General features: G+C 35.7%; 1 protein-coding gene across 2 annotated transcripts in view; it reads left to right on the forward strand.

Moving 5' to 3' along the window:
• STIM2 (stromal interaction molecule 2) overlaps positions 1–26,776 on the forward strand; it is a 72,063-nt gene that overhangs the window by 16,156 nt on the left and 29,131 nt on the right. The window contains exon 2 of one of the 2 annotated variants that reach the window (XM_062575422.1): positions 21,260–21,390. The exons of the other annotated variant lie outside the window; for it this stretch is intronic. Coding sequence (XP_062431406.1) covers positions 21,328–21,390 — 63 coding nt within the window. The 5' untranslated portion in view covers positions 21,260–21,327. The remainder of the gene's footprint in view (positions 1–21,259; positions 21,391–26,776) is intronic. 2 annotated transcript variants of the gene reach the window in all.

Genomic DNA, 26,776 nt, shown 5'->3' on the forward strand with positions numbered 1-26,776 from the left:
AAGCTCTTCAAAATTACTGGGATTTTAAGTTTTTGTTTTGGCTCTTCTGGGGGAAATTGATCCTATTATTCCTTACAAATACTATTTCCTTCCCCCCAGTTGATCCAAAAATAACTAATTAAAACCTTACTAAATGTAGACATTATCTTACAAAATCAGAGCAGCAACTTATCTAGTATCCTGAAGTAACCATCTACCTGAGGCTTGAGAAAGGGATTTTGCAAGAGGTTTAGCATGTAGTTACTGCACAGTGATTCAGGAAGACTCTTCCTAAAGGGAAGCGTTTACTGGTTGGCTCTGTGCCCTGAAGTGTGAATGTTCCAGACTGCCTGATTTTCATCTAACCTAATATAAACATGGTTTTATGTTCTCTCAGGTAGATCTCACTTTGAAAAAAGTTTGCTGTCGAGGATGTGGTGGTGATCAGCTGAAGCTGTTGTCATAACTGAATATTACACCACGTAAAGGAAGCTTGTTTTTAACTAGCAGCATTTCAAAATACTAGCTTTCTTTTTGGCTGGTGGTATTTGATTTATTTGACTTTTTCTACGACTTTCCCTTTCTCGTCTTCCCTTGGAACTCTGCTTGCTCTATTTTGAGATTAGCAGAACTGTGAACACAGTATTCAAGGAAAGGATATATAATTACTTCTGCTTTTTCTGATTAGTAACTTTAATGACTGCTCCTTAAGCAAATGACTTAAATTAACACCAATTAGCAATCTTTCTGGTAAGAAACTCTCTGCTAAAACGAATTCCGAATGTGAGTAATTACCTCAAATGACTTAGTGCACAGATCAGCAGTGGTCAGTACTCCACCGTGGTGTGCCATGCCCCTGCCCCGTGTGCTGGCTAGGATCTCCCTTGAAATTGTCACAGATGGCATTTGCTGTTGACATGCTTTGCTTTGTCAACAGCAAAATATGGCAGGAAGGAAGAAGATTGCTGTGCTTGGTATCAGTTCTACTATGAAACTTGTAGTTGTTAAGCATTGAGGGTGGGAGAGGAAGTCGCAATTTTTATTTTGGGTGCAAACTGAGAAATTCTTCCAGTATAAAAAATTTTTCTGTGCATGATGTTCAGTATTTCTCTGCTTTGTTTGTATTCTAGCTCTAAAAAGTTGTTTTGTCTGGCTGTACGAGTTACACCATCTTTTCCATTCAGTACAGCTGTCCATGGGTCTATAGAAGGATTTTATGTGACTTACTGGCTGTTAAGTTTGACTTCCAGTAAAAATATTGGGTAAGTTTTGAGAAATGAAGTCAGCATTTTCCAAACAAAACTGAATATAGCTGTTTGTCTCCCAGGAAATAGTTTTGATATTTACTGTATTGATAAGGAAAGAAAAATTAAGGCACACTGCTAGGCTGAGGAAAAGAAAGATATTAAGGGGAAGTGGTATTTTTCCCCCAATTTGGTAAATGAACACAAAAACATTCTGTCAGGAAGTGACCACCTGTGCATGATCAAGCATTTCTGTGGATCCAAACTGAAGTGGAAAAGGTGAAATTTTCTTGATTTCTATAAATAAAATGTTTTACCTACCAACTGATTAAAACTACCAGCTTTTCTGGAGTAACTTCTGTTAGTAAGAAACCTTTTATTTGTATATGTACTCATGCACAAGTATTCTTAGATAATACTGTTTAGAGTTTAGTGAATTACATTAATCAGTGTGTAATTATGGATATACAGCTTCCTTTAGGTCTATGCAATGTCCTAGCTGTCTTATACAGATCTGTCGTTAATCTCAGATGACATTTGTACTTAAGACATATATTATTTTAAATAAAATTTGTATGCAACTACAGTGATACAATTCACTCTTTCTGGAGTTCACTATTAGTATAGCTTTTCAAGCTGTAACTGTTAATGTATTCTCTAACTGCAGATTTGCTTTTTGGAGTAAATGGTTATTGGCTACAAAGATATATGTTCATATAAATGTATTATTTTTATAAAGCAGTCACAAATATCTGAGGAAACTAGTATTGATTTTTGTGCTTCTCATCTCTCCATGTCCTCTGCCAAATCCCACAGAAGTGCAAATATGAGTAATAAGGTTTTTTTTGCTAGCCATGTACAATGTTGGACTTCAATGATGATATTCTACTGAGTGTGTTTTGGTCTTTAGTTCTAGAAGGTAGTCAAATTTATGAGTTTTCATCACACTTTTTCTCTGTTGTCCTTCAAACAGAAGGGAAAAGAACATAATGCATTTGTAAGATTTTTTTTTAAAAAAATGCTGATTTTCATTTTGTGAATAAAATTATTGAATTACAGTTTTGGGGGGAAAAGAACAAATAGGAAGGACAAAACACAATTTTTCTTACTGTGATCTAGTTTAATGGAAGAAAGTTTCAAATGGGGTAAACCTGAGTGGTGAGATTTTGATGTACTTGTTTCTTTTTATGCACCTAACGTCTTTAACTAGAAATACTAATTTGGAAAGAGAAAAAACAACTATTGTATGAGTGAAATAAGTGCACAGTAGACCAAATTTTTAGTGTTTGATGGAGTACATTGCCAAGATCTCTGAGCTTGTGTGACCCTTATCCAGGAATCTGCACAGCGTTGGGCAGTTCTAACAGCCCTCATCGTGAAGAGCTTGAAAGATGGGGATTTTTAATTCATGTACTTCTCAAACACAGATAAACTAGCTATGAACCACAGCAAGAGGATTTGCAGTACTACTCATGGCATTCTGCCTTCACAGTGCCTCTACTTCTATATGGAATAAGGATGTTTCTGCATCAACAATACTGGTCTGCTTATACTGACTGAAGTTGATCCTCCTTGACAGCGAATGGCAATCCTCTTTGTACAGCTTAAAGACTTGTCTCTTTTTTTTTAACATTGCAACCTCTCTGGAAAATAAAGACAAAAGTTTACTTAAAGTTTAAACTCTGATGTGGCAGGGAAAGGGAAGAGAATATTTATGAATTTATTCCTTGAGAATTTTGACTGAAGCTGTTGCCTAGAAAACATTCATAGCTTGATAGTGCTAACAAAATGATCATATTTATAAATGGTTGCATAAACTAGAGGAAAATGCAAGTATGATTTTATGAAGAGCTCTTGCTTGTTCTGGAGCCATCTTTATTCTGCTGCAGCTCAACTAAGCTGAACTCCGAGATAGACAAACACTGAAGAGGCTAAAAATAAGGGAAGACAGTTAAAGTTTAGTGTTGTTATGCTGTTAATGGAAGCATGTAATGTATAAGTTGGCAACCCTAAAATCAATATTTGCCTTCAGTAGCATTTGAGATAGTATTTTTTCCTTGCATATAAAGTAACAATGCATCTTTATAAGATTGGTGTATGTTTTGTGCAGTTAGTCATGAATGAAATTCTGGGCAGAGGTTGCACCTTAATGTTTCCAGGCAATAGTGTTTCTGTGGAGCCCCTCTCCTCTGGATAGGAACAGTTTAATCTTATTAGGATTGATTTGTCCCTAGGTCCTTGCTTTTTTGGACTATATGGCCTTCATTACTCTCTGCAACGTGATCTTTGGTGTACTTTGAAAAAGATTTCAGCTCTTAACATTGTTTAGAGGAGAGTGTATGTGTGAAAATTACTTTGCCTGGTCTAGTGAAAAAAACAAACTTATCAGCAATGTCTGGTTATGCCAATCTGCCATTTTATTGTTGATTTTTTAAAAAATGGAGGCGCTAACCAGAATGAAATGCTATAATGCAAGAGTAAGACGAGTGAAGAGAAACATTGTCACTCCTTTAAAAAGAAAGAAGAAAAATTAAAAGTGAGGAACTGAATTTTGAGAGGGGGGGAAGTATCAGGTCATTGTAAACAAGTCATATATAGCACCCTATTTCTCTTAAACACATGATGTTCATGGTAGAAAAAGATTAGGAAGGTGTGGTGTGATAATGGATATTGTCAGAACAGAAAAACTAGCTGGAAATAAACCTTTTAAATAACCCTTTCCTGATAAAGGAGATAGAGAAACTGGGAAGAAAACCTTATGATTCTTGAACTGAAATATAGAAGAATTTGAGAGAAGACCTGAAACAGGAGGAAAGAAATATGAGGAAAGTATGTGTATGTGATGAGGTGGAGGGAGAAGTGACACAGAAATGAGAAAAGCGACAACCTGATTTATTGTAGGAACTGACTACATTGAAAGCATAATGTAACAGGTTAGAATTAGTTTTCTATTGATTCTTAAATATTAGGCTTGGTTGTAAGAGGTGAAAGTATTGCATGCTTTCTGGGTTGTCTTGATTTACTTTATATTATATAGTTGTAGGTGTCTGATAATGCTCATGGCATCTTGTAAACTTGCTTTTTGTGCTAGATAACAGGTTGAATGTTTGGACAACTAAATATTTTTGTAACCTATTCATATCACTGTTTTCCTGGCTGTGGATTGAGCATGCAAAACTAGCCATAGGCAGCTCAGTGATGTGCTAAAAGTGATCGCATTGCAAGTCATGCATGAGGCATATGCAAGCTGAGTTAAATATTTGCACTTATACAGAAAATCTCCAAGACAGATTTCAAAAATTCATAGTTTTCAATTGTCTTCTTGATTATTTAATGACATACAGAAGAGTCTGTGCCTTCAGCTGGTGTTGGGCTTGTACTGCAGTTTATTTTATCTAATAATATATTAAATTATTATTATGCAGATATATTATCTAATACTCATGCCAGGATCTTGGGCTTGTTGTGCAGTGGAGCTTTAATTGCAGAAGGAAAGCTAATGGGAAGACAAGTTTTGAGCCAGTTCATAGTCACAGGTGGCATGAAGACACAATGAAGCTAACATGGATGAATGTCTGGCCCCTATTTCCTTGTTTCTGTTTGAAACCTGTCTGAAGTGTGGCATTTACCGGCCACATCTTCATGGTGGATAATTAGCTTGACTGCAGAAATTGATTAATCAAGCCAGTTCACAGTGTGCAGCAGAACTGAGGTGACACGATAAGGTTTGAATTGAGAGGCTAAGGGTGACTGAACGAATTCTTCATGTTGGCATTACCTCGAAGAAAAATGTAACATGAAACCATTGCCTGGGTTTTGCTGTTGTTAATTTGTTATTAGACTTAATTTGCACGAGGTTGAAGATGATTTTTAAGGAGTTTAAAAACCTGTGTAGGTGACATTGCATATTATAAAAAGTGGGCAAGAATTACTGGTTCTTTGTTTTTAGAATGAATGGATTTTTTGCTTTTAGAATAAAAATATGAGAAAGTGCATGCGTATGCTCTGGAGTTGGATATATCAGTTTTCATCTTGCTGGTCTGAATTTGAAATTTCTTTACTCATTTGACCTCTCATATGAAAAGGCACACTGAAATGATAGTGAAAAAGAATACTCATTTTCAGTGTAGCAATGTAGGATTGTATTTTTAATAATGTTTTTTGTGGACCTTCTTTGCAGATATTTGCAACATCCTGTCATTTTAAAGGGTGAACTTGGCCCTTGACTTTCTGACATCGAAGATTTATTTAATTTATGTGGCAATTTTTGTAACTCTTTTCTTGGTGTTCTGTACTCGGAATAGTAGATACTGAAATTTTGCCATGTTATTACTATAACAAGTTTTGTAATCTTGTCTACAGTTTTAAAGTAGTGGTGCCATATTTACTTTAATTGCCAAGCTAAAAGAAGTCCATTGTATTAATCAGGCTTTACTGTAACAGATGGTCCTTTGTGAGGGGCCAATAAATCAATAGTCTGCTTGATCTTGGCTGATAAAAGGGAATTTAAAGAAACTCAGGGCTTTTAAGTTTGTTTAATAAAACTTGAGTTGAACTTGTTACTATTTAAACAAGAAAAACCCAAAACAAAGAATCTTTTATACAGCATAGAGATTAAGTATTACTAACTGTAACTTACATTGCCTAATAACTTCTGCGTTCTCAGAATTAGTAGATGTCTTAAAACAAACCCAAAACTCAATGAGACTTCCAGTCATTTATACCAAAAATATTTGGTAAACTTCTGATCAGTGTATCAAACCATATTTACATGACTATTTGCTGTTTGATGAAATATTCTTAAGACCATTAATAGCTTTGCTCTCATTACTAGGTAAGCTATTTCTGGCAAGCATGAGAAGGGTTTTTAGTGGTGTGTGTTGAAGACTACCTTTTAATAAATAATGCTGAGGCTCGCAGTTAATGCAGATACATGAAGCAGCTGATGCTGTTTAGAAAAGGTTAGAATGATTTCTTGGAGCGTTCTGCTTAAACTCTAAATTTGTTTTCTTCTCTCAGTTGCTGCGCCAGATATTAACACACAGATGAACTGTTTTCTTTCCTGTTGATGTAGATCTTTTTCTTTGTTGAAGAGCTAAGCTATTTTGGAATAGATGTGGACACTTTTCCCAAGCATTGGATGCATTAATTCTGCAGATCTCCCTAATTTCATTTCAATCTATCTGACTTCTGGTTGCTCCTCTGATTGTTCTAGTACTTTTTGTGTATGCAATATACATTGCAATGTATATGTGCTATACATATGCAATCTAAATTCTACAGCATTCAAATAAAAAGATGGTTATAGTCTAAGGTTACAAATACTTTTTTTATGTTTAATGTTCTTTATATAGATTTTCTTAAGAAATTGGAAGGTTTAGTTCCATCCTTGTGGAAGGTAAACAAGAATCTTTATCAGCTCTGTTCCTCTCTGAAATCTGTATGTTTGTGGTGAAGTGTTTTTCCTACTCTGCTTTCAGCATCTCAAGACAATTGACAGTTTGTCTAATCTCCTTTTCTATCATTTCCACACCCTTCTCTCCTGTCCCCCCACTCTACCCCACTGTTAACTGCAACTTAACCGACAACATCTTGAATTTTATTTTTGGTCAAGATTGCAGTTGTAATGCAGTGACTTACGTAACAGTTTGTTAAATTCTCTCTCTTTCTACTTTAACAGTCCTTTCAATGATTTTATAACAGCCCCTTTTCTTCTCTCTCCTTCTGCAAACAAAAATCATTAGCCCCTCCTCCCCCCAAAACTCTTCAGCTTTAAACCCATTGTGTGGATGTTAATAAAGCTATTAAACCTTCTGTTAGTCATCCCTAGAGAATCTTAAATGCCTTGATTTTTATATCAGTGAAAGGAAGGGTGAGGCTTCTTCCAGTGTTGTTTTGGTAGATGGTATGTATCTCATTGGAGAGCTTTAGAAAAGTAACAATGGGAGAAACTTTGCTTTAATCATTGCACAGAGCTGTAGACTTCTGCAATAGATGTTTCACTATTAAAACTACAGGATGACATTTATTTGGGGGTAGATGTGGTCATATTTAAGTAGAATTTTTGCTGCTCTGCCTCTATGAGATTGAATGTACAAAATGTTTCCTAATAAAAGGTATTTCTTACGGACCTACAGGATGCAAAGCAATGTTATATAACATTGTGACTTTAAAAAAAATGCTCATGAATGAACATGCTTACGATAGTCATGATGAATTCTCTCTTCTGAATGGTTATCAGCCTACTTTCAAGCTCCGGGCTTTTATAGGCATAGCTGTTCTTGACACCCTGTTCTCTGAGGCAAATGTCTGGCTTTTATCAGTCTTTACTGTCTTTCAGCATGCCTTTAAGTTTAGCTGAATCTCGTGTATATATAGTGTTCTGCTATGACCTGATACGACGATAAAAATGAACATATAAGTTTTGTAAAGGCATCTCTAAAAAGATGTTCATTTGTATGCATGAATACACATTCTTTACTCCTGACAGAAATACCCATGCTTATTGAAGGGCGTAAAACCTGTGGGCAGAAGTCACTGCTGTAGGGTCCAGTTGGGGACCTGATCAGAATTCTTCTGACTTAAGTTGTTCGTTCTTCTGTTTGACATCATTAGATATTTACTTAGTATTTTGGGTGGTAAATGTGGTAGTTCAGCAGCTTCACAATGGCTGCTTCTTAGCAGCATGCTGGCTTAGGAACATATTGAGAGAAGGGCAGAGCTGACAATGCATGGGTAAGAATGACTACTTCTGTTACTTTCTCATTTGTATTTGTGAGTCACCCCTCAATTTTAGGTACATTGTTCTAGCCTTTGCCTTTCAAAGGAAATCAGAGATTTGGTTGAAAAGAACCCATGGAGATCACCTTCAGCTGAATGGTCTAAGCAGGACTGTGACCAGCACAAGAGCGAGTCATCCAGAGCTCTTCCTGCCAAGTCCTGAAAGCCTCCCAGGACAGGTTCCACATCCTCTGGGTGGTCTGCCATTGGGCTCACTGCTTTCCAAGCACGAATGATCTCCCAGATGTCAAACCCCCAGTGCACAGACTGACTGACTGCCCCTTGTTTTATTGTCTCCTTCTCTTGCCTCTCCCTACTGAGGAGGGGGAGGCTTGGCTCTGCCGTTTTTGTAGCTCCTCTTCAAGTGTTGCAGGATTAGATACCCTTCCTCCCACTTTAGCCTCCCTCACATGACTAAATAAGCCCAGCTCCCTAAATACCAGTGGTCTCTTATAACTTACACAGAATTGAACTCTCCTGTTTTCTTTTAATTAAATAGAATAACTTTATTAAGCAAGATTAGGGAAGTAAATGTCATAAGAACACATTGTAATATTGGATTCAAAACAGGCCCCCAAAACCCAAAAGAAGGTTGTATCTAGCCACGTAATGAAAATATCTGTGCTTTTGTGTATATGTACAGTCAAACTATGTAGTGTTTTGCTTTAAAAGAATGTGAATTACTTAAATCTTGTAGTTTCATAGCAAGCCAACTGCCATTCTATCATCTGTGTTTCTGTATAGAAGAGACTTGATATTTTGCTTCAAGCTTTAAATATTTTAAAATAGGGCATTTTGAAGATTTTTTTTCTGCTCAGAGATTATTCATGTATTAGACCATTGCTTATGAGTAATAATAATAAAAATCAGCTGTGGATGGAAACCAGATGAAATCATGTGGATGTGGAAAGGTTTATTCATTCAATTGAGTTTAAGATCTTTGAGCAGAAGATGGAAACTTTTTACTACTCCAGTGAGAGAAAAGAAAGGTAGAGAGTGTAGCATTCAGATCATCCAAACAGCTTTGGACTGTTTCTCCTGAGTAGGTATATTTTGTATAAGCTAAGGAATTGCATGAGCTCAGAGAAATAAATTATTTGGTTTTTTTTGAAATAATTTTTTCAAGTTGAATTTCTGACGTGTCTAATTCACATTTGCTTCTTCTAATAAATCTTTTATGTTTTTAGGTACCGAAATAAATTAAAAAAAAATTGAGAGCTAGGATAATGGTTCCCTTACCGAGCTAATAGGATAATAGGTCAGTAGTGTAGTCTGTCTGGTGAAGACTATTTGTTGCCTTACCTTCGAGAGTGGAAATGAAAAAAGAGTTTTGGAAGATAACTCTCTACTTAGAAAGCTTAGTACACTCAGCATATTATATTTGTGATGCTACCACATTAAACTAAGAAATTAAAACGGTTCTTTTCAAACTTGTGTTCCCTTCTCTCTCCTCATGTAACAGCATGTCCCATCTTTGCCACACAAAAAATACTACCATTCTTTGGTCTCCTCAACCTTATATCCCAGATGTTTGGGATCATATAGTTGCCGGAGAGAATTTCTGAGTAAGAGAAGGGAGTAAGGAAGGAAGAGGAGAAAGAAAATACGGACACAGACCTCCTGGAATTTTTCTGAGTGTATCTTTTCAGTTTGAAAAATTCTGATTAATTTTTTGAAAATACTAACTAAACAAACTTAATGCTGGTTAAAATTTGTTTGTGGTTTTAACAGGCTGTGTCACCTGACTTTAATTCGGCTTGGAAGTAAAATTTTGCTTTTTACATGCAGAGAATCTCAGTAAAGAGTTTAAATGAGTGATTTTATGTCTATCTATTTCACGTTAAACTGAAACTTGTTCTTTTGGTGTTAATTTATATATTGCTAAAGAAATGAGGCTTAGTGCAAAGACGAAACTGTTTACTTTGCTTTTTAATAGCGTAAATAAGACTCTTTGGTTATGGAGAGTAATATGTAAATTACCTTACAGTTTTCTGATATCAGCCCTCTGTTGGTGTTCAGTAGTCTTCAGAAGTGAATAGACAAATGTTGTTTGTCATTCAGAATAGAGTGGATGGTTTGATACAACTTGTTTTAAAATAGTTAAAGAAAAATAAAGGTTTAAAGCAATGATTTATAACATATGAATCACTGTATAAGTATACCAAAGGCTGACATATTTCTGCTGGTTGATATATAATCTGTTTGATTGAAGTAGTTGGTTTTTGGAGACAAGCTTTTTTCAGGTGTTGCATTTAGGGCATAAGAATAGATTTTGGAGATAGTTTGTAGAACTTGCCTTCCATATAGTTGATTAAATTGTTGAGATTTGACTACAAGGTAGAACAGTATTACAAAACATACTTCTGAGACTTAAATGAGGAACTTCAGATCTGTTTTATTGTCTATGGAGGTCATGTGGAGATACAGTAGGGCACCTAGCAAAACAAGATAAGAACCTCAAAATATTTGGAAAAAAAACTTAATTTAGTCAAAAGTATCTTTTAAACATGTTTTTTATTTGCAACTGTGAAGGAAATAGATCTGTGAAATTCATTTCCCAGGCTTTTTGAAAATGGGGTCTAATTAAACATACTGAAGTAGAACTGCTCAGCTCATCTTTCATAATGTTGGTTTGCTTACTTTTGCTGATGTTTAATGAAGGACAGATGGCTTTTTTAACTTTTGAAAGTTGTGTTATTTCCTTTTTGAAAATGGAAATGACAGGCTGTCTGTACTTGTTGATACTTGATATATTAAAAGAAAGGTAATATAGCGGAAACATTTATGTCTCTGGAATTTGGCACTGTGCCTGTTTTCCTACTTCTGTGTATTGCATGGAGCATACAGCAACAGAAGCATTTATAATTGTGTGTATAAGATGTCTGATTCCATTTACAGTGCGTGTCCTGCAGAGTTTAAAAAGTAAAATCAACTATATAATTTGTCAGAGATAGGTCTTTTAAACTCTGACAAATACAAATCAATATGAGTGTTTAAAGTCTTATATGAGCCTTAATATTGAATTTTGTCTTTAAATGAGCTGTATGTGTGTATATAAGTCATAAAATACCTGTTAGAACTCTTGCAAGTAAAAGTAGTCATTACCTGGAACTTACTGTCCTTCATTTCATCTTGATCTTTTTCAGTTTGTCAGGAGCAAATGATATGACAAGCAAGGACTCAAGAGGATAGGTTATATGTCTCTTACTGTATTTAATGTCTTTTAAAGATATTTTATCCCTATGGATTCTGTGGAATCTGTGCGTTGTTGACTGACCTCCATTGTCTCGGTGTTAAATTTTAAACTGTCTTTATACTTTCTCCCATGATTTCTCTTGAGCGCTCCATAAATGTGTGGCAGGCTGTTTTACCTCCCTAGAGAACACTTATTTGATGGCTGAAAAAAATAAACCCACAATGACCAAATCTAGAAAAGTAGAGTGTGATGATTGCTAGTCTTACTGACTTATTTTGTATTTTTTTTTTCCTTTTACTCCATTAAGTGACTCTGTTAATTTTGTGTCATGGTTTGTCAACAGTGGAACATATCTTTTTTTATAGTCTAAAGTATTGAATTCCTTCTGTGTGTTCTGGCAGCTAGGTTTTGTAAAACAATGAAAAAGATGGAGCTTAAGGAATTATATAAATTATATTGATATGGGGACAGACATTTGCATTTAGTTAGTGGAAACCTTGAGCTTGTTGGTGTAAGCCTGTAGAGATGAGGTGTCTCTGAAGACATGTCCCTTATGATTGGGGTTGGCTGTGGCCAAAGTGGGTTATGTCTGAAGCTTGTAAGATTTCTTGAGACTGGTGGGGAGAGCTGGAAGATGAGACATGTTCTGAACTCACTGGCAGTGTTGTTAACAGCTGTTTTGTTCAATATTTTGTGAGCATTTGTGGTGTACACTTTTATTCCAACTTCTACTGTGACATTGTAAGATCTGTGCGATAGATTTTATAGGCTCAAACATGTACTTTGGAAAAGACAAATCTTTTCAAGTGGAGCAATGCATGTTTTATTTTGAGTCCAACCATGGCATGAACTTGTTGTAGTTAACTGAATTAACATGGAATTTTGTTTCCACTTTGTTTCCTGTCAATTGTAACAAGTCTTCCAGACACAACCTTGTTCTGTGCTTTGTAACAGGGAGGGCAAGGATTCCAAAAATGGTGCGGCGGCTTCCTGTTAAGTTAATTCTATTTTTCAGTTTACTGTACACCTACTGTATTGCTGGCTAGAATCATTTGTAGCATAGGACACTTCAGGCCTAGGTTTTTGGCAGCAGCACTGGCTTTAAAATGTTCTGCTTGCTGGCATCTTGCTCATTTTTGTAGTGCACCCTTCTCCCCCGCATTTGCTGTGTTTGTGCAGCATATAGAGAGACAGTTTGGGCTGAATGAGTTTCCTTTCTGCAGCGTGGCTGCACTAATGTGCTTAGGGTGGCATGCAGAAAGGGACAGATTCAGGGGCAGGAACAGATAGGGATTCTTGTTTTGGCAGTAGTATTGTCTTATCCTGACTTAGAACGTATGTAAAGTTATAGTCTTGGCTCTTCCTTGCATCCTGAATATGTTTGTGCTGTTGTGGAGCATCTGATGTTATTTGAAACTGTACAAATAATATTTGACAATGTATATTCAGGCAAATATAAGGTGTTCAGGAACCTTACAGTTTTTGTATGGGATCTCTAGATTAATCTACTACTTTTAACTTGTATGCAAATTGTATTTGACTCTCTTTGGTGGGAAGAACCATAAGTTTGTAGAATGAATTTGTTTTTTAAACAGATTGAGTTTGGGCTAATCCTCTCTAAAGTTACGTGACTCATTACAAATTTTGAAGTTCTTGTTTAATTGATTATTTGTTTAACTGAACATGAATTTGGTGTGTGTGTGTGTGTGTGTTCTTCAAGTGATTCCAGTGCATGATTTTATACACAAAATGGGAGTGCTCAGTGCATGCACCATTCACTGCTGGTTTTGTGGGCCCATAATGTTAGATATATCTTGGCTGATAAGTCTGATACATGCATCTATGATTCATTCTAATATTCTAAGAATTATAAAAATCAGTATCTCTTAAGTATGAGCAATAGCATAGTAGTGATGTTATTTCCAAAGGTGTGAACATCCCATTTTTTCATTCTGAAAAAATTAAATAATAGTGCAAGGGTAATTGGATCTTATTTACATCAGTTAAGCCAAGGTGAACTGGGACATGGTCAGTAGGTTTGTCAGCCCAGTTTATCACTTGGTGAGGTTTGTCATGAGAAAAATATTTAGCAGCATATTAGTAGGAGCAAAACTGCCAGTTGTGCAATTCACAGAGTTGGGTGTAAGTGCTAACTGCAGAGCAGTTCATGTGGCTCCTGGAAGAGGAAGGAAAGTCCTTTACTAGCTGACAACCTACACTGCCAAATCTTCACATAAGCTAGTAACAGTGTTTAAAGAAACTGGTATTTATACATCCTTAAAATTACTGATACGTCAAATGGTGCAAAAAAGGAAATAGTGCATTATAGTTTTATAAGTTAAATAAAATGAATCTATACAGTCAGTGCCTTTGTATTTCTGAAAGCAGAGACATTGCGTAGGCTGATAAACGTAACGTTCAAATGCTATAATCCTAACATATCATGAAAATTAAAAAATTAAAAAACTGCCTTCATGCTCAACTTTCTTTTAAAATTAAAGTTTTAATTTAGGTTTTAGTTGTGTAGTTCTGATATACCCTCTTAAAGTAAAAATACATTCTGACAACATGTTGTTACAGGAACTCTGATGGAATTGACGATGCTACAGATGGTGCTCATGGAGGATTAAATTTGATTCCCTGGTGTTAGGACAGTTAATAATATATGCACTAGATCTGCTGGTGTCGAAGACTGAAGTAATTCAGTAATGTCAGCAATGTCATGCTTACATACCTGATTCATGGATATAGGATATGATTGTGAATCACATGTGGAAACAAATATATCAGAGCAAAGTGATATGAGTATGTGCTTTAGGAGATGTGTGTGTGTATATATTATATATATTTACGTATAGTTTTACATTAAAATATTTAATGACTAATAAACTTCTAATTTATGATTGCAACACATTTTATTAATTTGTCTAAAAGTGTAAGGATTTAGGTGTTAAAGGATGCTTTTTGATCTTAAAACCAAATCTGCAGAACTTTCTATGTCTTTTGAGTAGCTTTGAAGTTTTTTAAACTTTTGTTCTAAAACACTTCGAGGTGGAAATCCTTTACAGGTGCTTTGCCTCCTCCCTTTTCGTCATGAAAAGTTTATTAACTTTTAACTTACCAACCGTAATATCATGGCCATTCAATTCTGTAGATCACTCCTCCAGAGAGATCCTTGCTCTGTTTAGCCTCTGAGCTGTACCTGAGTAGAAACTGGCACATTGGATGTTGAATGTATACTTTCATCCATTAGACTGAAGGTCAGACTTCCAGATTAATGCATAGCCTTTTGCCTTTCAGCAGTATTAATAAGTATAGAGCTGTAAGTAAGAAGCTGAGGTTTTATCTAGAAAGTAGTTACTAGGAAATTTGTTTTAGAAATTCGGTGGACATACTGTCATTCAAAGGGCATATGTTAATCACTTTTGTGATTTCCAGCCCGAATTAAGGAAGTGGGTTAAATGCTACTTCTTTCCTGAGTTGAAAGATTCTTGAGCGGATTCAAATATATAATAAGACATATACTGCATCTTTTCCAGCCACCTGTCCTTAGAAAAGGAATATATTTATGAGAACAGCAGAAAAGAACTATCAGACCTAAAATATAGAAAAAGCTGAGGCTTGCTTTAGCCACTTTTTAATGTGCTATGATGTAACATCAGCAGTTATTTTTAAGTGTATACACACCTGTAGTTCACTTTATCAGCTTAATTAATGTTCAATTGACAGAAACAATGGCTTAGTAAATCCGGAGTCATGGTTCTTCAATAGCTATAGTTCCTGGAAATGCAGGGCAGAAATACAGATGATCTTGTTCATTTTGTCTGAGTCAAGGGTGTATTTTATATTTTAGGTGAAACTATTTAGCTTGCAATTTGAACCGATGTGATTTTTTTTTTCCCTAGGAACTATTCAGATTTCACATTTCAGTGATTATGTACTGGGTGTATACAGGACTCTTTTTTTAAGGTATTTAAAATACTCTTCACTACTGAATTGAGCTACGTGGATGAGACACTAAATTTAAACAGCATTCAGTATTTCCTTTTTTGGTCTTGTGTGGTAACGCTCATTAGCAATGTGAGAAACACTTTCCTGTTACTAAGTGAAGGCATCAGATCAAAACACAGCATATCCTGTGAACATCCTTTTTTAACTGAATATTCATATCTGTATGTGTGTTTGCATTGTAAGTATTGTTAAGGGTATAAATAAGATTGGAGAGAAGAAAGGAATGGAGTTTTCCATGGATTGCCTAAGATGCATCTCCTGGTTTCCCTCATGCTACTTTGTTAGGGTTGGCAGGAGTTCCTCTTCTAAATGAGTCTGCTTTAACCATTGTATACAATAATTATCCAGCTTCCTCTTCCCTTCAAGCCATGCCAGTGGGAAGGGTGTGAGAAGGAGATGGAAGAGCCATGAATTCATCCTTTTGGTTTTTGTCCAGTCAAACAGAGTAGTGTGGTAATTCACTAATTAGATTTCCTAACAATCTAAACGAAGTGTTTATACAGATATTCTGCCTTGTCAGAATAATTCTTGACATGATTAATGTATTCAAAACCCTTTTCAAACTTCCTTTTTAAACAAGTATTGCTGATTTGGGATAGTTGGAAGATGCTTTGCTCCAATTCTGTTAAATTAAAGCAAAATTACATTAAATTAAAGCAAAATCTAGGGAATTCCTTTCCTTTGAGGAAAAGCTGTTATTTCTTTAAAAAAGATTCTTAGATTGTTTTCTAAAGTAGTGTGTAATGTTTTGAATGCCTTAACAGGTGATCAGAAAGTTAACCGTGGCTGCTGTTCTGGTAAAGTTTGTTTCAGTGCTTTTTAATCTAGGAAAGATTAGAAAAGCTCTAATCAAAACCTATCTTAACACTTGATTTTACTAATGAAATTATCTGTTTGAACTTCTTTAAATAACCGGCTGCAATTTCACAAATATCTTTGCTTATAGTAAGTGAAATTTAAGTTCACAGTTATGCAAAATTATTTGAGTGTGGGGAAAGCAGAATCCATGAGTTAGGGGTGACTTAAGGAAATAACAAATCCTTTTTTGCTTTGTTTCAAGTTTTTGTGTAAAAAAAAAAAAACTTATAATTGATCTGCATATATTAAAAGATAATAGAACAACCAGAATAAGTGAACACATCTCAATGTGGACAAAACTAGTTCTGAAACTTTCATGTAAAGATCACTTGTATACATGTGGTTTAAAGAAATATATTTGGTTTATCTTAAGGTAATTTGAAGTGCTCTTGTTTTTTACTGAAGGGTGTTCGATGGGTTTTAGAAGAATTACGGGAGCTTTTGTGCAGCTAAGCTTCAAGGAGGTGGTTTTCAGTGACACATTCAGTCACTAAGCACTACATGTGTATTCAGAAACAAGCATTTTAGATACAAGAGTTTCATCTTTCAGTCTCTTCTGATGCTGTTATATCAACTTGTAAACAATTCCAAAAACTATCTGAATTTCCAATGTGAAGTAGTGGAAAGATTTCATATAGCTATTAAAATTATGAAGAAGTAGGATAAAACAAGACACTGTTGTTGTCTGTCTGTCCATCTGCCCCCTTCCCCCCATTATAATTACTATTATTGCATTTTCCTTTGCAGGAAGCTCATTTGAGTAACATCAGTGTTTTGATTAGAAAATAAGTGTATTCTGCTTTTTTTTTGTCAAAATTGTCTGTTGCTTTAATGTTTCCAATGAAAAGATGTGCTTTAATACTGAACTTTATTTAAATGATGAGAGTGAAAAATAAATGTCACAAATGACATTGTCAGGTTGACTGTTATCCTTCTCAGCCTACTTGCCATATGGAGGAGTTTAATTATTATGAGTAGGAGTGATTTGCTTTGAGAGCTTTTAATTGAAAGATTAAATGAAGCTCACTTTGAGGGATGTCTCTTCAAGCATTTGAAGATTTTAATGACACCTTCATGTGTAAGGATTTAAGATAAAGGCAAAAGCTGTATTTTTATTTCTTCTAATGTCAGTGGCTGTTTTGAACATCTGGTAAAATCTCTGAAAACACTTGCTTTTCAGTAATTTCTATGATCCCTGTTGTACCTGTCAGTTTTGTACTTACCTGTCTTTAAAAATCATCATACTTGTGCACCTTTTTCTTTTCAAGCATTTTGCCTTGAAGTATCATTTTGAATTGAAGAAACTATATTGAAGTACAAAGTCAAATAAAGCAAAAAAGAAATAGAAGGTATAAGGAGATGGAAATTCTAGTTAGCTGAAGATGCAGGGGGGCTGGGGTGGGTATTGTGACCACCTGCTCTGGCTCTGGAGCATGCAAAGAAATCCTGCTTATCTGTCACCAGGGCTTGCTGAAACATAGCTGTTTTAAGCTGAGAATAGCTACTTAAGAATTTGACACTTGCGAACAGCTCTCTTCTGAGAGAACTCCCCTTATCCCAGATGGCCTCTTAGGAAACAAGCAGAACATGGTACACTCCAAATTCATCGGGGAAAAAAGGAAGTCACGGAAACATTGCAGGTTTCCATGGGGCCACCATCTGTTATGTAAAAAGTGCTCTTCCTTCTCGGCGAGCACTGAGCATCTGCACAGGACAAAAATCATGTGTAGTAGCCAGTCTCCCCAAATACTGCCAACAGTTAAATTGCCCTTTCAGCAAACTGACTGGGAATTTAAAGGCATGCCTTTGGTTCCAGGTACCTCTTACAGTCTTGAAAATCACGGAGCATTTTGTGTCTCTTAAAAAGACTCCTTGAGTCACTGGAAATAACTTAGTGCTTAGGTGTTTTGAGACTAGATTAGAGCTTGAAGCACGTGGCTGAGTCCTCCTCTGCCAGGCTTTGGCACAGGCACAGTTTTTGTGCTCCAGTGCCTGTATGCAGAAGGGGGATAACTGCAGGATTGTTACCAATTTGTTGGTCTGTCAGTCCTGTTCGTAAATCTTTTATGCTTACAACAGAGTTTAAGGAAAAGTGAGCGCAGGCTAGATGAAAGACTGGGAGGCGATCGTATACCCTCTTGCTTTGGAACTGTGTAAATTCCTTAAAATAATTTCCAGAGCTTTGTCAATGTGAGAAGTTTAACTCTCCTTGCCTTTAGGAAGGGGAGTGGGTGGGCAGCTGTGACTGTGCAGTTCAGGAGAATTTTTAACAAACTTATCTTGTAGCGTTGCCTTATTTAAGCTTTTTTTGTTGTTGTTGTTAATGAAGCCACAGGGAACTGATCCTAGCGTTCAAATGTTTGTTTCCTCTCATCTGTAAAAGCAAACCCGATGCTTTCTATATGCTAATTGGATAACTGCACTCGGTTCCTTATCAGGCTGTGTCTTGCAAGAGGGGGTCACTGACAGCTGCGTTGGCTCTCTGGGTGGATAGTGAAGACTGCTGTTCCCTACCCCTTCAGAGCTAGGGGGCAGCTAATGAGTGACTCGGGGCAGGAGGAAGGATTGTTTCAAAAGCCTCTGCCAAGCACGCTGAGCCATAAATATGACATTTAATCTTTCGGTGACAAATTCCCTCCTTATCGTGACCGTAAGTTCTAAAATTTCCTCACTTTGGACCGGCATTAAAGATAACTCTGTGTAGAGTGACACGTGGCACAATCGTGTGCCCCTCATCCACCTCTTGTAAAGAGCACTTTTTACTTTTGTTTGCTTGGTAATTCTTTAGAACTGTTTATTAAAGGAAGGAACAGATTCTAAGTTGTCAGGTTCGCTCCTGAACACTCCTCAGGTTTCTTGATATCATCTCTATTCTTTAATCTGATTGTGGTTTTGAACAACACCTCAAGCTAGGACAGCTCAACATGTAAAATTAGGTTTGCCCTTAATGCATGATAAAGTTTTTGAATCCCAGACCTTTGACAGGAAGGGCTCAATGTGAAAGATGAACCATCAAGTGGTTCTCTAACATGTTGCTCTGCCTCAGACCCTTATTTATGGCGCTTGCCATATCTTGAGACTTCTCTTGTCTTTCATCTTGACTAACTGTATGTTTTTAGAAGTTCCTAATAATGCTTCATCTAGTATTAATTTAAATTTTCTTTTTTGCCTTGCAAATGAGGCAAAATTCTGCAGAGCAGCAGACCATTCAAATTCCATCAGCTGTTTTTTCGGACTGACAGGATTTTATAAGTATTAGTCTTGCTCATTCTTTAGGCAGTGGGAGGTTTTTTTAGAGACTGTTCATTGAAGAGAGGGATGACAAGTGTTATCAATATGGGAATACTATTTAATTTTACCATATGAAGATGAGCTTGGAGATCAATCTGGATTCTCTTTAGAGTTGGTTAATTTTGTTGCAGTCTAGCTGTGGTCCTATTCTGTATTTCTCAGTCACAAGAGGAGCAATTCGAACTCTTATCTTCTCTTTGAGTGGTATCAAGTGTTGCTGGGACCAGGGCATGGGACATTTGAAGCATAGGCAGCCTGTTTACTTTTTTCTATCAAGAAGAGCCATTAGCTTTTTAAAGTGCCTTCATGTTTAAATAACCAAAGATGACAAATTCATGATAGATAAGTGTACTGATTAAGAAACTCATGAACCTCAATGCTGAGAAAGTATTGACTGAGAAAACATTTTAAAGTTGAAAAACAGGGTTTTCTTTTGCACATAATGGGAAAAGCGTTTGAGTAACTGCTCGCAAACAGTGAATGTTATTTATCTGATAATTTCTCTATGTAAGAATACAACTCAGTACAAATTAAAGATTAGGTGTATTTAAGGTACCAGTTTATCTGTTCTGATTATTGTGCTTTGTTCTAAGTTAAAGGTAATGTAGATCTAATCTTGCAGTAAAAAGTTGTTCCAATATATGATTATACTTAAGTAGCATCATACTTTGATTTGTTTAGGGCTATGGTATCGAAAATTTAATTCTTTTTTCCTTTTTGGAGTTACTTGCTTCTGTGTTAGATTACGTAAATGTTTTTGGAGGAGTTTGAAGAAGATATGAACACGAATTTAACTGTTAGTCGAACTTTGAGGTGATTCATTACTTTTGCAAATCCTGCTTACTCTGTAGTCTTTTTGCAAAGCTGTTCTTTTCAGCATCTAATTTTTTGATATTTCTTAAATTGTTTATAAATACAGAAAAGCAGAATCATGCCAACTTGTTTGTTTTGGAAATACTAACGTCTCTTTTTTTTTTTTGTGCAAACACTTGATCTTATCCATATGTATTTGTGCATCCTTTTTATTACATACATGAGCCTAACTTCTATGGTAACATGAAAGCTTAGTCCTTTGATAGACTGGCAGATACAAAAGTGCTTGCATGTTACTTCAGTCTTTAATTCCATTGATATGATTAAAGCAGAGTGTGCCTAATTGCACTTTGTGTGGCAGTAGCCAAGTTGTTATTACATTGGTGATTATAGTGGAAATTCACTATCTAACTCAAGTTGAACTTCCACAAAATAGCTTCTGTATTCTTCTGCACCTATCATTTAATGGTGTTTGATGCATTAGAATTAATGAAATAGTTAATACAAAGGTCTGTGAAAAATCTTCAACAATGGGGAAGTCTTCATATATTTTAGAATTTTGGAGCAGTTGTCACTTGTCTTGTGGAAGGGAAAGAACAAAAATATAATGACCTGATATATGGGGAGCCACAGCCTTCAGCTGTGCACAAATCTTATATAAGTCTTGAGACATGAATGAGAGTGAAAACAGTATGTGTTCCTGAGCTGGAATCCAACTCCACAGTAACTCTACTGTGTTTGATCAGAGCACACAAGACTATTGGGCATTATGCATCAGTTGAATGTTATCCATTGAGTTTTCTATATGATATGCTGCTTTTCTTGGACTACTGCTTATTGCAGGAAGCAGAGCTATCTCCACCTCTCTCCTAAGCTTTCCTACTGGATAAAAAAAGTGGGTTTTTTACACTTTTTATTTCTGTAAGAAATACTATTTTTCACCTAAATTTGACATCTATAACACTGTGGGTTTGTGCAGTGGAGTGTATGTACACCTGCAGAAGCTTGTTTTCTCTCTTGATTGGAAACTTTATATTTTGGAGCAACAGTAGTTAACATTTCTATTTTGACTCTTTCCCCTCTTTAGATCCCTGCAGTTCACTCAGCCCACCGTGCTTTACTGAGGAGGACCGATTCAGTTTAGAAGCTCTCCGCATGATACATAAGCAGATGGATGATGACAAAGATGGTGGTATTGAAGTAGATGAAAGTGATGAGGTAGGTGTGTAAAGCCTTCAACTGTTGCATACCTGTGGACTGTTTTTTCTGTTTTACAGAATCCCTTTGTTCCTGAATTTGAGTGGCTGTTGCTATGTGTGTGCTATTTAGCCCTTTCCACAGCCAAATGTTGAAGGAAGGTCTAGTTTCTAGAATTGTCAAAACCTGAATATTCCTTTATACTATAATAATGAACAAATTCTCTATATAAAAGCTACTATTTTTGTGATTAGTGTAAAAGATGGGGAAATGGTTTGGCTTGCAGTGAGGTAATTAAAAGTTGATGTGGTCTTCTAACTGGCATTTTATTTTCTTCGCTTTAAAGTTTTTCCTGCTTAAGGCATTACTGGACTTTTGTTTTCTTGTCAGATCTCTTCTAGCCACTTCATGGCACAAAACTACCTGTTACAGAAAAGAGTCTAGAAAGCTTTCTTATTTTTTTCTTTCATTTTTATGGGCAAGTAATAAGCACCTCCTGCTTTTGGTTAATGGAGTCCTACTGACCTAAGGAACGTTATTGACACCTGCCTGAAGCTTTTTGCAATTGTACTTTTAGTGATTGCACTTGAATGAAGTTAGTATGTAGGCTGCTGGTAGCCCTGGCAAAGGAGTTGCTGCTATGATTGTTTAGCTTTGCCATCTGATTCCCAAAGTGAATGGGGAGGAATGGAGAAATATCCATGTAGTTCCAATATCTTTGTCGCTTTTACTTTCTGGCAGTTGTCAGGTACTGACTTGAAGAAAGGAAGGAGAGTGAGGATGTCTGCTGTCCCCTAAAAATGAGGGTCTTGATAAGCCTGTCCCTGCTGATGGTGAGTGGGAAAAGAATCTAGGCCTGATTTCTCCTCCCATTTTTTTGTAACATCTCAGGGAAGTAAGATCATTCTCCCTGAATGAGTTAAGTTGTCAATTATCCTTGTCAAATTCACCATGATACTACTTAGACTTTCTTCCATGACAACTAAATCAGGTATAAGTGCTGTTTTGGTGTGTGGCAGAACTCTGATTTTTCTGAAGAACAGAGTACAATAGAGAATGATCTAGATTTTTTTTTTTTTTTTTTTTTTTTTTGAGGAAAAATCTGCTTGGTACCTTACAGAGCACCTTCATGAGCTCGTTCAGGCACTGGAAATAGCCTAACTGGAATTTCACCGAAATATACGCTATTTTAGCTAGTTGTCATGGTGCTTGTTTATTTGCTGTTAGTGTTTGGGACAGACACTTTCAGGTCTTTCCAGTCTACAAACCAAAACGTTAGTGACACACCGTAAGCTTTCTGAACAATTCCACAGTATTGTGCAATTTTCTTAATTTGCATGTACTAATTATAAAGGAAAATAAAGAAAAATAAGAAAATACTGAAATATTTATACATGGGAAACTTTGTAAGGATTAAACAGAACTGTCCTTGTTTCCAGTATATTTCTCCATCTTTATCTCTGAGCTTCAGTTTCATCCTCTTCCAGAGCAATGTCAAGAAAAGTTCAAGCAACAGAAGCTACTTTTAAACCTGTTAGAATGACTGAGATTAGAACAGTCATGAGGATATGCTGTTAGGAGAGACAAGTGAAGCTATATATTTGGAGTATTCTACTGTGCATAAAGCAAGAAGACTGAGAAGTAGCCTTTCTTCTACTAGTTCATTGAAGAAATAGTTAGTAAATGTGTTAAATCAACATTTTCATTCCTACCTGTAGTTTTCACACAGAGAGTGATGACTGTGTTTTTGCATAGGTGTATTTTCTTCCAGGGAGTTGAAAACAAAACTAAAATTAGAATCGCAACTTAATTGCGTCTTAAATTAGTAACCTGTGTTCTTGTTTATAACATTCTGGCCAGATTTTTTTATTTTACTTTTCAAAAATCTGACAAACCACATTGAACAATATAGTTATCAACTTATCTGATTTACGTGTCTGATTAATTTCAGTAGATCAGAATATACACTAAGTATGTACTAATATACACTAGTTAAAAACAAATTGTATGCAACGCAATAATGCTACTTGCTTTGATTAAGAATGATTGATATTTTAAGAACCACTGTACTAAAAGGCAAGCTTAGATGAAGTACAACTATTTTACTTTACAGCAGAGAAGTGGATTTCCTGCTCTTTCACACTGCATGGTTTTTGCTTGCAGTAAGACTCCTGGAAGGACAGTAAGAGTGTATTGATTAAATATTAAATAGCACAAAAATAGTGTTAACAGTTTACAAGTGTATATTGACTTGGAGGAAGGAAGTCTTTATAAATTACTTTGAGAGGAAAGGCAACAAGGGCTTAAATTGTTGAACTGTTTTAACTACATCAGTTTGCTAATCTAGCTGAGAATCCAGACAGCAATTTCAGGTGTTTCATTTGCACACCATCTTTTCTTTTTCTAATATTTCCCATGTCCTCTTTCCTATTGTAGTTTTTCTGTGCAAAACTAACTTCAATATGGAATCATTGTGTAGAGACTACATCCATTTTCAAGTAATGACTGTAATGCTAAAGGATAGTGAAAGAGTTTAATGTGGTGTCTGTTGCACATAGCTAAACTCTTCTCAGCATAATAAATGGAACTTCTCTAGGATATAAGAAAATCGATCCTTTACTAAATCCCTCAATATGTTTCAATGACTGAAAAATCCTGGGCTAAAAAATTGTGTGAGATTCTCCACATGAATTTCATCAGGTTTTACTAGTCTTCTCGTATATATATACAGGCTAAATTCAAAAGGTTTCCAGTATTTGAAGAAATAATGTCTTATGAAGTCTTCTAATAAAGAATGACTCTAGTTTGAGCACAGGGTAGTTATTTTTTTTCCCTTTGAGTGTTCATTCTGTTACCTAGACTAGGTGATATAACTTCAGAAACTTTAAAGCTAGAAAGCCTTGAATTTTTGCATTCACTGGAATATATTTTTCTAATTCTACTTACTAGGATAAAAAAGCTTTTTGTCTTAGTTATGTGTTTTGAGATATTTTTGCATTTGGAATTCACAACTTCCTAAAATTTGCTGAACTGGCTGTATAATGATATACTTCAAAGCAAGAAGTACAATTTAAAGATTGGTTTGGATAATTATGTTGTACTTTGAAGTAGTTTATGCTGTACTGTACAGCAATTGCTTTTCACAATGTGATATCTTTCTTCAGAAATTAAAGAGTACTACAGAAGGGAAGGTGGTAGGATGTAGACCCCCTCCCCTCACCCCCGTGCACACACTTATCATTGGGGCAGGCTAATATGCCTTTCCTAGTGAGTCAGATTTGCTGCTATTACTGTTTTACTGCCAACATACGGAAGGTAGCAGTTGTTTAAACTGGTTTTAAGATGTAGACTGTAAAAGGGTAACTGAAAGAGAGAATGTTATTGACTGAGGCTTTAGTCAGGTGGTGTGGGAGGCTCTCTGCCTCAGTAAGCATCTGTTACACCATGCATATATGATTTCCTTAATGATGAAGAGGCACCAGCAGTGAGACTTATATTCATTATTTACCTAGGCTTCTTATCTGTTTCCAAAGAAACTTTACATTTAGATCCTACACCCAAGTAATAGAATAGGCTGATGTTTTTGAAATAGTAATATCTTAGTGTGGATATTATGTGACTAAAAAGCTAATGGCATGAATTTACAGCTTTGTGTGGGATCTTTGGATAGATCACTTACTAGATTAGGCAGAGAGATTTCTTGTGGTTTTATTTTAACCAATTTACTTGCATGATTACTGAAAGGGAAAAAAGACTTTGCAAAAAGGAAGTGAGTGGATTAGTGAAAGCATGACATGACTGGAGCATAATCTTTTAGCAGTTTGGTGAAAGAAGGCAACTTGAACATCAGAGGCTAAATGTGTAAGTGCGTAACTTAAATTTGTCTGGAGGCAATAATCAAGAAACCAGCTTTAGTGATCTAAGCAACAGGAGAAGGATGATCTAAAGCAGAAAAAGTAGCTAGCTTGCTCTGATCAGGAATGATATTTATTATTTTGGCTATAGTAGGTTTAATTTGACAGCTTGACAGAGGCAGGCTGTCTGACAGGCCATGATCTTTCTTTAACTGGATTTAACTGGAAAAAATCAGCTCAGAATGGGTGGGTGCTGTGAAGCCATTTTTATGAGGACTCAAGGTCACATTTCCATCTGAGATGCAAATGATCAGAAAGATGGCACAAACATAACATCATGAGAGAGTATGCTGCATTTTTAAGGGAAAATGAAGGGGTGGAGACTAAAAAAGTCAAAGAAAAGGAAATAAAAATGGAGAAGATACTTTATTCATGAGTAAACAAAGCAGACTAAAAAAATCTAGAACTGGAATGAGTTCAGAATTGGTGCTAATTTGTAACTAAATGTTTTATTATAAAGGAGAAGCAGTTCATGCTCTCATTTCTTTTATTCTATAATTTATTTGCTAGTGATATCCTTGATTGTTTTTTTCTTTTAGCAATTAAGATGTTCTGTGCATGTGCACATCACAATCTGTATTGCAAGCTTTTTTTTGAAATATTATGAAATTGTATCAATATTTTGGCAGAATCTGAAAAAATGAATTTTGACATATAACTTCTAAAGATGAGATTTTTTTCTAAATTACCGTTGAAATAGGACTGCCTGTTCCATTTGCATGAAAATGAGTTGGAAAAATTCTATGGTTTTTTTCATTCTTTAATTTCTTAAGTAACAGATTAAAAAATTCAAAGAAACATAGTTAATTTACTAGATTGGACTAGAGACCTGTTGCTTTCGGTATACTCTTCTGGATGTGCTAAGTACTCAATGTTTCAGAGAAAACTGCAAGTATTTCCATGACAGGAAACCCTAAAGAATCAACTGTAAGATACTGTTTTTCACATTTTAAAATTGTATATTTTGGATGTCAGGAGCGGAAAGTACAAGATTAAAGATCGCTTTCAGAACTTGCTAATCTTATATAACCCTGGATGACTTTGCTTAATGGAAGAGCCCTTTTGTGTTCTTGAGCACAAGCAAATTTTTATGCAGAGTTTTTCTGATTGTTACATCTTGGAGTGGCTAATGATTTAGTGAAATATTTTTGAGGAGGGGGGAAATTCATCTGCTATATATGCAATGTTTAAATAAAATCACAGGTAGCTGTGGGCTAGCGCATGTGGGTGTGTGGAATTAGTGAAATACATACGGTGTGAGAGTGCTGTAACTTTTCCTTTTGAAGATGAGGAGTCTGAGAAGCAGTAACGTCTCTAGGCTTACCCAGAGACTGTTGAAGAAATCCAACTAAAAGTTATAGTGCAGTGTTTTTATTTATTTTTAACTTGAAGCTTGTGTGACCTAGTTTGAAAGCCTGATCTCTCTTTTTACACCATTTAGCATATCTTGGGCCCCTGTGAAATTTCAGGAACCTGAGTTGTTAGTATTTCAA

Source organism: Rhea pennata, chromosome 4, assembly GCF_028389875.1.
Source record: "Rhea pennata isolate bPtePen1 chromosome 4, bPtePen1.pri, whole genome shotgun sequence".
Taxonomy (NCBI): Eukaryota; Metazoa; Chordata; class Aves; order Rheiformes; family Rheidae; genus Rhea; species Rhea pennata.